At 38.3% G+C, this 11557-nt stretch overlaps 1 protein-coding gene across 2 annotated transcripts; it reads left to right on the top strand.

The window, feature by feature from the left end:
- Positions 1 to 2370: 2370 nt before the first annotated feature.
- LOC108965570 (N-acetylgalactosamine kinase) lies at positions 2371 to 9498 on the top strand. Of its 2 annotated transcripts, none has more exons than XM_018928101.1 (6): positions 2371 to 2507; positions 4641 to 4971; positions 7633 to 7806; positions 7883 to 8634; positions 8722 to 8980; positions 9116 to 9498. In XM_018928101.1, the coding sequence occupies exons 2-6, from the start codon at positions 4823 to 4825 to the stop codon at positions 9315 to 9317; spliced, it is 1536 nt and encodes a 511-aa protein (XP_018783646.1). In that variant the 5' UTR covers positions 2371 to 2507; positions 4641 to 4822; the 3' UTR covers positions 9318 to 9498. The 2 variants fall into 2 exon arrangements, with proteins under 2 accessions (XP_018783646.1, XP_018783638.1); XM_018928093.1 differs by having other exon boundaries at positions 2371 to 2490.
- The last annotated feature ends 2059 nt before the right edge of the window (positions 9499 to 11557 follow it).

Genomic DNA, 11557 nt, shown 5'->3' on the forward strand with positions numbered 1-11557 from the left:
TACATACATATGTGCATATGTGGGAACTTAGTAACCGGTTAACAGCAGTAACTTGTGTGTGAGACTATTTTCGGCTGCACCTTGCACCTGCCAGTTCGATGTTCTGAGGTGACTTTTGGTAATATGCGGTCTCACATTATGTGGCTACAATACAACTTACCACACACACGCACACACAAATGCATGGCAATGTATATATGCGTGTACGTGTGGCTGCATGTTAGGTACAACGTCCAGGAACATGTTGAACAGCAGGACGACATGCTCAGGCGTCAGTGACATGGCCGAAAACAAGCCAAGCAATGCAATGGCCACAACCAAAGGGACAAACAAGCAGAGCAACAGCCAAACAACAACAACAAAAACGGCCATTGCGTTAACTAAAGCATAGAATATTATCATTAGCAACAAAATGTTGTATTATTGCCAACAACAACAACAGTAGAAGCAGCAATGCCAGTTGACAATAATGACAAACAAAGTGACTGCAATTGTAAAACAGTGTCAAAGCACTTTAGGGCGTCGAAGCTAAATTTCAACACCGATGTGCATACTCACCCACACACGCATACATAACAAACATGGCTGCAAGTCGGAGTAGGCATAGTCATGTTTCAAGCTCAGCTTTTGTTGTAGTCTAGACAAATGTCGAAGTCGAAAATCAATTACACATTACGCACACCTGTGAGCTGCTACACACACACACACACACACACTTACTTTCGCATACATCTTCATATGTTTGTGTGCGTGTGTATTTATTTGAAGGCAACAACACCCGAATCGCACCACCTACAGCAATTTCAAACTATGTGTGTGTGAAGATGTGTGTGTGTGTTTGTTAGTTTCGGACATTTTGGTACCGACGCTTGTAGTCATGCGGACGGACAGCGCCTACTGACATGACGTACAAATGCGCAACATAACGGTAATGCACTTTGTGCATTTGTGTTAACAAGTTGTAGCTCATTATGTGTAAACACAGACAACCCACAAGAACCCACGCTCAATAAACTGCCCGGCACATCTAAGGCCACATAATATTATCTGTACATATACACATATACAAAAGTACACAAATTGTATGTATTTATGTATGTATGTATATGAAAGCATGCAGTTGACGAAAAATGCATTTGCATGCAATTGCTAATAAGATGTCTTGCACTCACACATGCACATACTTGGAACAAATTCATTTAATTTGCATTATAACTATCAATAATAACTATTTTTAATAATTTGTTTAAAAATCGTAAAAAATCAAGTGATATGATTTTTAAATATAAAATCATTTAAATATCAGCGATTATCGCGCATTTTCTCTATCACTTGACAATCGCATGATAGTTATTTCAGAATATTAAAATATGTTGCATACCCTCAGGCTGAGTTTTACTATTTCTTAAGAATTGACCGCTAGATGTAGCTGAATCAATCTTAGTAAATTTCTTTTGGTAATTTGCATTTAGCGTGCTCTGTGGGTGAGTTTTAATTATATACTAGAACCTGCTCGTCTCATAATTTACTATTCATAAACATTATTTAACGAGACTAATTATACCCTGAACAGGATATATCTGGTTTGTATTATACATATAAAAAAACATGGGAGACTATATAAAATTTGTACATATAATTATCAGCGTGATGAACTGAGTCGTCCGTCTATTTGTATATATGCGAACTACTCACCAAGTTTTTGACTTGAAATTTTTTTGCTTACGTCCTTTTCCCCCGAAGATGCTGCTCATTTGTTGGAACCGCTGCCATCGGACCACTATAACATATAGTCACCATGCAAACTGACAATTGGAAGCAAGTTTTTGTCTTGTATATTATAAGAAAGCTGATCTTTTTCAGAAGAATTAGACACATTTATAAAGACACAAGAGGGAATTAACTTTACTTACATAATACATAATACATACAGATATGTATAAAAGTAGCTCTCATATGCATTTATCGCCTAGCAGATAGAAATACTTTTGTGTGTAGTTAGTGTATTTAATGTTTGGCTTCGTTTGAATGAATCTATTAAAAACTGGCGCTCAGCGGAAGTCGAAGGTGATGACAAATTCAGTGTTTTAAATTTCAAATCAAAAATCAACCGGTTTCTGATATTTAGACCGATTGATGAGTTATACATATACAAATAAACATGTATGTATATATGAGACCAATTTACATACACACATACATATGTATATACGAATAGCATAACAATAATAAAGCGTCAAATTTAGATAAAATGCTGATATGGCCTACAAGCGGTTGCACCAACTGATAAGACGGCGGAATCGTAAGAAAAATGTAAGCAGAAATGCGCGAGATGTTTTATTAAAAAAGTCAGTTGTTTTCAAGTCGTCGTCGTGGCTGTGCACCAGCGGAATAAACACAAAATATATATTATTTATAAAAAACAAATAACTCAGCGTCTACTCTGATTATTTAATTAGCGCTGATCTGTCATAAATGCTCGCCAAAAAAGTGTGTTATCTTAAAAAGTGCCATAATTGTTTTAGATTGTTTTACATTGTTTATTTATTTATTTATTTTTTTTTCTATGAATCGGCGTGCGGCTGTGTTGTGGAGGTGGCAGAGCGGTTGCAGGCCTCACTGTAGGCTGTTTAGTATATATCGTGGTATATACACAAGTGTTTTACTACCAGCTATTAAAAAATATATACTTTAAACACAAACGTGTCAAAAAATATAAATACTTACGTGACAAGTACAGCTAAATTTCCATTTTTTTTTATGAAAACAAAAATGTTTACGATCAAGTATTGCATAGCTTAGCAAAACTTAGTCGGCTCATGTTCAATTATTTATTGTTAGTCTTAATGTACATACATATGTAGGTACCATACATAATTGATTTAAATGCAACCGAGTCCAAATGATGCCTTGGATTAGTTAGACTTTAGGGGTATCTACTTAATCACTTTAACCCTGTGATTGAAGAAAACTTGAAAACAATAAAGCGGAAGATGTTATTTCTGCGGCAGATCGTATCCGCTTCGTCGCCAAAGCCGACTATCTATATTTTTCTTCTAAGTGACACGTAGGGTTTTGCTAATCTCTAAGTTGGAACACCTAACCTAACATATCTTTGAGCAAGAATATGTATATGGGTTAACATTGAGCTATTTCCCAACCTGTGCAGTTTTTGAAAAGCCTTTTTCATTGACGTTATTTCCAAATAAATCTACATGACTGCATTACCACCTTGTAAAAGTTTTGTGAGTTGAGTCTAAACCATTTCAGTCCATTTTTCAAATAAATAAAAGGATGTCAGAATCAGAGTAAAACATGAAAAAACCTTAACTTCGGCTCTACCAGCTCCATGAATGTGGGATCGGAATTCGCACGATCAAGCTTATCCAAAGCGACCTGTTTACGGCAACTTTTTGCAAACAATCAGCTTTATTGGGACAAGTCGAGCAAAACAGCGTTTCATACCCGTTGTCGAATAAAAAAGTTTTCCATACAAGGACTTGAGTTTAATCGATCAGTTTGTATGAAATCTATGAGCTGTAGAACACCAATATTAGTGAGCAAGTCCATGTAGAGAAAAGGGCATTAAAAATTTTCAGATTGATATTTGAATGCGAACATGGCTAGGTCGAATCAGCTCGTCACGTTAGTAATTTATATATGAATACTCCGACATATCCCACTGGGTGTTAAAAACTCCTTGGAGAGCTTAGTATATCATATCCAAGATATAAAAAATTTTAAAATCCAATTCTTGGAGAACTGCTTAGTAAATTGATTTTATCAATGATGTCATCTAAATATAAATACCAAAACAAGCGGATCGATTGATATACGGTATGAAACAGTTGTATGAATATTAGCAATGAGTAGGAACTTATATATTGATTCACAAACTCCCTTGCCTTGCTAGCTTAAAATTAGTTTATGTCTAGAAGGGCCATTTGCGATAAAAAAAAAATGTCTAAAGAGCTCAACTAAGTGAAATTCATTAAAATCACTCAGGTGATAATACTCGAAACCAAAATACGTTAAATATTAAGTATGCAGTTAAATACACTATAAATAAAATAGAATTATTTTTTATTGCTTCTTATCAAACAACTAACCCACTGTGCGGCGCGCGCAAATCCATTTTCTCACTTTTCCCGCACCCACTTTCGTGAGTGAATGAATACTCTCTCCTAGAACGCATGTTGAGCTACATTCATAATAATTTTTCACTTGAATCAACTTTATTGCTTTCTTTGTTTGATTCTGGCATTTCCTCGTGCAAAACATCGCTAACCAACCTGCTGCAGTTTAATGAATTTTTTTCGAGCAGTGATAAAAGTTTAATGAAAATAATTAAATGTGCTTTAACTTGTGAACTTTGTTATAAAACAATAGCAACACGCAAAACGAGCACAGACGAGGCTAATCAACAGTTTAGCCCAATTGTTATTGTTATTGGACGTTGCCTTCGCGGACGCTTCTTATCACTAGGCTTTTGTGCGCGTTCGTCGATTGTCGCAGCGTTTTGCATCGTTCGCGCCACCTCTGCCTCCGCCGCCGGTTCATTCACTCTTTTGTGTGCAAATTCTTGATTTATTGTCGCGCGAATTCTCAGCATCTAAGTATGTGCGTTTATTCCCGTTTAGATTCGCTCAATTCGCTCAATTATACAAGTTGTCATCGCTATTGTGCTTAAGTGAAATTTGTTGTAGCGGTAATCAAAACAAAAGCCGTGCAAATAAATAAACAACAACCGCTTATACTATACATCCACATAATTGAACAAGTGCAGTGCAGCAGTCCGGTTTACCGCAGAAATCTTATAATAATGGCAGCAAGTGCGGAGAGCGCCATCTCTATGTCACAGTTAGAGCTTCATACAGAGCATAGACTTTACGCACGCTTACGCGAGCTTTACGATTTTTATCGCCATCAGTTCGGTGGTGAACCGGAATTCTTCGTTCGCATGCCTGGACGGTAGGTAGTGTATTGGTAGTAGTGAATATGATTTAATACACGGACAAAATTCTCGGATTAAGGGGGTATTCTAGAATATAGGCACGTATTTTACGTTTACTGTCAATTGATAAATAAAAGGATTTGGTATTTTTTCTATCCATTTTTTATCATTTTGTTTACTTATATTAAAAAAGTACAAAAAATTAATTAAAAAAAAAAAATAAATTAATTTTTCATTGAGTTATGTGTCCTTAAAGTAAAGAAGGAAAGGAGATCGCGTCCTCGCCATTCTACCCTTGTGGTCATCTGAAAGATAAAACAATGATGGTTTCTTGTTTAGTACGAATGTCGCTATCTCAAAAACTGTAGATTTTTACTAATATTTTAGCTCCGTCGAAGTTTTTAAAAGCCCACTAGAAAGTCGAAATTAGTAAAATGGATTTTTGGGACTAAGGAAAAATCAGAACTGATTTCATTTATTTTTGGCATAAACTTAGAGCATGCTTCAGAACATATGTCTAACCAAATCATACATTGGCCGTTATATTCGGCACAAAATGAACTATTTAGTATAGAAAATTGTAATATTAAATCCAAAAGGTCAACTAAAAAGGCCCAGGCCTAACATAGTAAAGCTAATTTTTTTGGCGAAATTCGTTTTTTTATGCAACCTTCAAGGATGTTACACTAGTTATAGCGATCTTTCAACTTTTCGAAATCATTTTTGTAGTAAAATTTGTCCTTTGGTTAATGTAGTATTCAGTTTCGGCTATCACCTCTTCTTTGCAGTTGTAGACACTATTTGGGGCCCATTCGAGATACAAAGTGTAGCCAAGTCTTTCTCTACCTGATCTGCTTCTAAATCGAAAACCTTCATATCTGGAGTGTTCTCTACCATCCGGAAAACATCACCTAGGCAAGGCAGCCACTGTTTCTGGATTCTGTGAACTATATCGCTATATGCCTCGTACAACTCATTTTTTTTCGTCTTCAGACTCGCCGTTGCCAAAACGGTATGAATCATAAATCTTCCGCAAAACCTTTATTTCGAACACTCCTAAGCTGACTTATCAGATGTATCATTGTTCAGGCCTCCGCACCATACAGCAGGACGTCAATGATGAGGGACTTGTACAGTTGGGTCTTTGTTCGTCGAGAGAGGAGTTTACTTTTCAATTGCTTACTCAATTCAAAGTAGTACCTGTTGGCAAGAGTTATTCTGCGTTAGAGTTCAGGGCTAAATCACCTTTCGACGAAAATTTCTTCCCAGCATTATTTTGAGAAAAATAGTTACTGGAGGTCAGATCTGGAGAATACGGTGTATGTGGATGCCATTCGAAGCCCGATTCTTGGATTTTTGCGATCGTTTTCACTGATTTGTAACACGTTGGATTGCTTTTGTAAATGAGTACATTCGTTTTCGTCAAATGCGACTGTTTTCGGTGATTTCGTCCTTCAAACGATTCAATAACGCTATGTAATAGTTGCTGTTGATGGTGCTTTCTTATCAGCGGACTGTTGCGTTTTTCCACACTTTGTAGCGGATTCTTCGCATGCAATACACTCGAACAGTTGTCGATTAGACTTAGAAACGAAGTGATGGAGCCATTTTTCATCCATTGTCACATGTCGCACAAAAACTCGCATTTATTACGCTTGATGACCTTCAAACAATGCTCCGAATCATCAACTCGTGCACATGATGCACGGACCTTCATTTGATATCTTTAGAGTGCCTGCTATTCCGAACAACTTCACTTTTTGGTCATCCAAATTATTTTGTACACTTGTTTGATATTTTCGTCGGTAACAACCTCTTTAGGACGTCCACTGCCTTCATCGCCCCCGGTGCTTATTTCGCCTCTTTCGAACTTAACAAACACCTTTTCAACGGCTGTTTATTAACAACCAAACCACACGAAATTCCTTTTGATTCTTTTTTTTATAAACTAACTCAAGTTGCTTCATCCAAATTGCTGTAATTTCCAAAGTATTGATCCAATAGTTATCAAATTTATATGACACGAACCTTTTGAGGTAAGGGCTAACTAAAAATCATATGGGTTAGTCCTAGTAACACCATGTACTGATCTGTTTTTAAAGAGAGTGAGGGAAATTCGTGATGGATTTCCTTTAAAACCAAAAACCAGCAGTTCGCAGCAACTCGGACTGACGTATGGAACGACTTGGCATATTTTACGTCGAGATCTTAACCCAACTTCGGAAAGCATATAATTTCATGTTTTGGGCCGGTCGATTGGCCACCAAGATCGTCTGACATCGCACTGTTAGACTTTTTCATATGGAGATATGCAAAGTAAGGTTACCAGTCGAAATGCTTGAACGAGACATCGAAAATTGAACTCAACGGATCGACCAGCTGAGACGTAGCCGCGGCCAACATATGAAAGAGATAATCTTCAAAAAATTAATGCCAAAGAGTGTTCCTTCCAGTGATAATAACCATTCACCATTAAATTTGATGTTTCTGTGTTTATTCTTTAAAAAAGTAGGGAACCTCGAAATGGATAACCCATTTCCGTTCGATTCGATATTATAAAGTCAAACAAAGCATATTAAATCTAGCACATATTTTTCAACTTCAGCTGACTTATCAGAATCTTTAATTCAGTTGCATTTGGCTTCAATAAGCATTTTTCTGCTTTAATAAAATTACAGCGTCAACATAATCGGCGAGCATGTGGACTATTGCGGCTACCCCGTCTTACCGATGGCTATTGATCAGTGCATACTGCTGGCGGTTGGACGCAATGAGGAAGATACATTTCTACAGTTACGCAATGTGGAAACAAAGCGTTATGAAAACTTCAAATGCGATTTGAGTGCGCTCAGGTAGGAATATCTGCAATATTTTCGCAACTTTCAGTATTCACTTACAAAGCAACATTCTCACACCTCCCGCGCATAGCATTGATTTGCCGCAAAATGGTGCACCAAAATGGTATAATTACTATCTGTGTGGTGTGAAAGGAATCTATGAGCAAATCCAACAAACGAACAACGGTGAACTAACGCGGCCCATCGGCATGCACGTCGCGTTGAGCGGCAACATACCGCCAGCTTCGGGTTTGAGCAGCTCCAGCGCACTGGTCAGCGCCGCTGTATTGGCTACGGCATACGTGCACCAATTGCCATTGGAACGCAAACAGTTGGCCGCCAGATCGGCACGCTGTGAACGCTACATTGGCACACAGGGCGGTGGCATGGATCAGGCCATCGCCTACCTGGCCAAAGCTGGTTGCGCACAATTCATTGAATTCCATCCGGAGCTGAATGCCACACCCATACAGTTGCCGGCTGGTGTGTGCTTCATTGTGGCAAACAGTTTGGCAGCAAAGAACAAAGCCGCCTCGTCGGATTTCAATGAACGCGTAGTGGAATGTCGCTTGGCTGCGCGCATTATTGCCAAGCATATGAAGTTCAGCAATTGGCGTGGCATGTTGCGCTTTGTGCAGTTGCAAGAGGCGCTGCATTGCACGCTCGGCGAACTGGAAGAGCTAGTGTTGAAATGGCTGCCAAAGGATATTTACACACGGGCAGAGTTGTGTACCGACGAGTTGGAGGTCGACGCCGAGGAATTCGAGAGGGAATTTCTCACCGCCAATACGCGGCACATGACACAATTCAAACTGAAGCAACGCGCTCTACACGTTATACAAGGTATGTGCAAATGCAGGGGACAAGGGGAAAACAATGGATGTATTGCAGGTAATTGCTAATCTCCGCTTCTTCTTAATCATTTGACAGAGTCACTGCGTGTGGCGAAATTTCGCGAAATATGCGAGCGCCACCACACCAAACCGCTACACATCTGTAATGGCGTGAGCGGGAAGTCAAACGGTAATGGTGTCAATGATGCCACAAAGCCATTTACGCTGCTGTCAGAATTGATGCGTCAATCACACCAAAGTCTTAAAGAGCTCTACGAGTGTTCGCACACCGATCTGGATCGTTTGATTAGCTTATCTGATGCGGCGGAGGTGGGCGCTAGACTCACCGGTGCCGGGTAAGATTATTATTTCCGCGTCATTACTACTAATAGATAACCCACACACAGCACACCCATACTTACACGCATACATATTTACATAATTTACTTATTCTGCATAATTTTTTTCCTGCTTTTTATGTTAAATTTCAGTTGGGGTGGCTGCGTGGTCGCCTGCTGTGACTCTTTGGAATCCTCTAAGCGGTACATAGAAATGCTGAAAGCGAATTACTTTAAGCTGCTGCCACAAGACTTGCTCGAGCAGTTTGGCGCCAATGACTTCGATGATGTTGTGTTCGCCACATTTCCGGGTAATGGCGCAGAAATCTTTCAACTCAACTTTGTATCCCGTTAATTGACAAGCGTTGCCAAAATCTTGCTAGTAAATATATATATAAATTTTTTATATAATCTGCCATCCAACATAGGGTGAACAATCAAATGTGTAATGAAATGTAAACAAATCTTTTTTCTCTTTTACAAGAAATAGCTAAATGCATTTTTATACGTAAGCATGTAAAAAACAGTATTGAACTTAATAAAATCAAAAAGTATAATATTGAAAATAATAATTCTGGTTGTTGATGTATCGGTTATCTAGTCTTCGTTAGGGTGGAAAAGTTCAGATAAGCCGTCAGTTATGGTCATCCAACGGTAAGCCCAGAAAACGTGCTCTTTCGACGGCGTCCGACCATAGGGAGAGGGGTGTCAGATGTGTAGGATTAGGTGGGCACGCAAAGAGGTGGTTAGGGTCATGTGGGGACTCGACTCTAGATAATTAAGAGTTTAAGCTGCTATAATATCCACAATGAAGCTGCGCAAGGGTCACTTTCGATTTTCACAACAACTTGAGGTTGTCGTCAGCAATTGTTGGAGGATTAACTTCAAGTACGCCATTCAGTGAGAGGAAGTCGGTGAAGGTGTTTATGGCTCCACTGTGAATGCCGGTCAGTGCATATCTGTAGTTAGTAGCGTCCAAAGTCATTGTCTCCTGTCTCTCGTCGACGACGTAGTTGAGGAAGGACCACTTGATGCTCCTAAAAGGCGGTTTCGCTGCAACCACCTGCTTGGTTCATTTTTACGAAAACACCTTAGCAGAAACTGCCAACAACGTTTCTATGTATGTCTTTCCCCCATGTGCTGTCGGTAAAAGACTTGAGGATATTGTTCCGGGTGTTTACATTGGCAATAATCGCGGTCTAGTGAGGAGTGAAGGAGCACACGCGGTCGAGTGTCACACCTAAAATCTTACGGTTATTACAACGAGAAAGGTCGAAGAGATAGTTGTTTACTTTTGAGCATCTGTCATCGAAACTATTTCCCGACGTCATTGTGGTACAATCATGAGCGTATGAGGTGATAAAAATTTAATCTGATAGTTCAGGGAGTTTCGAGGTATAGAAGTTAAACAGCAGCAGGGAGAGGACACCACCCTGCGGAACCAGATTTCATTAGTGGATCCACTTTTTCCATTTTCCACATATCGGGTATTTGAAGACAGGTTGAGGATCTTGGTGTTTTTTAAGAAGATATTATCTAAAACGAGTCATAGTTAAGATATTTGGTAACAACTTATCCCCTACACCATTTTGAAATTTATTTTTGGTGTAGTCGTTATTTCCTTCGTTTTTTGTTCCTTGTCCTCGTCTGTATATACGCGAGCTAGTCCTTCAAATTTTGAGGCAGCGGCTAGTTTATCCTGTCAGCTGTCATAGGAACGGTCAAAATCATGCCCTGGTATAGAAAACATATTTATTTGACAAAATTCCTTTACGAAATTTTGAATCTTTGAACAAATTATGCAGATCGAACCACTACAGCATAAAGCTACTGTTCGCAGTGACCTTTGGCCGGTTGGATATAAGCAAATAGAGATTTGAGAATAGGGCCTTATCAAATATGATTTTTAATCACTTTATTGAGAAAATATCGACTTAAACTTCTAGCTATTTAAAAGAAGTGCATTGTTATAGAAGCAACAGCAGCAGAAAGTAAAAAAATGGACATTGGAAATATGAGAGAAACGAATAATTGACAAAAAATAGAAAAATAAAAGAATAGTAATAAAAAGCATTTTCAAACTCTAACAAATTTCTATAACTTTGTTTGTATTTTATTAGTTCTACTTCTACTATGTATTTTCGATCTCTTAGTTTTAACCTAATGTACTTAGGCCGCTTAAGGCGTTACTCACACATATGCACCAAACGTAGTATAGTATAAGCAAAATTCGATTAGTACAATATGCTGTATTTATGTACATATATTTCTCTTTAAAACTAGGTGTTTTGACATCAAATTGATTTCAAGGCCATTATATTAATTTGTAGTATAGCCGCAGGAGCAACAGTAACAAGTACATGTTTAATTTATTGTAAATGCCTGAACAACGAACATCACGCACAGGTAATGTAGCAATTTATCGGGTGATTTTTTTGAGGTTAGGATTTTCATGCATTAGTATTTGACAGATCACGTGGGATATCAGACATGGTGTCAAAGAGAAAGATGCTCAGTATGCTTTGACATTTCATCATGAATAGACTTACTAACGAGCAACGCTTGCAAATCATTGAATTTTATTACCAAAATCAG

Source organism: Bactrocera latifrons, unplaced genomic scaffold, assembly GCF_001853355.1.
Source record: "Bactrocera latifrons isolate USDA-ARS-PBARC rearing strain unplaced genomic scaffold, ASM185335v1 scaffold_1, whole genome shotgun sequence".
Lineage (NCBI taxonomy): Eukaryota > Metazoa > Arthropoda > Insecta > Diptera > Tephritidae > Bactrocera > Bactrocera latifrons.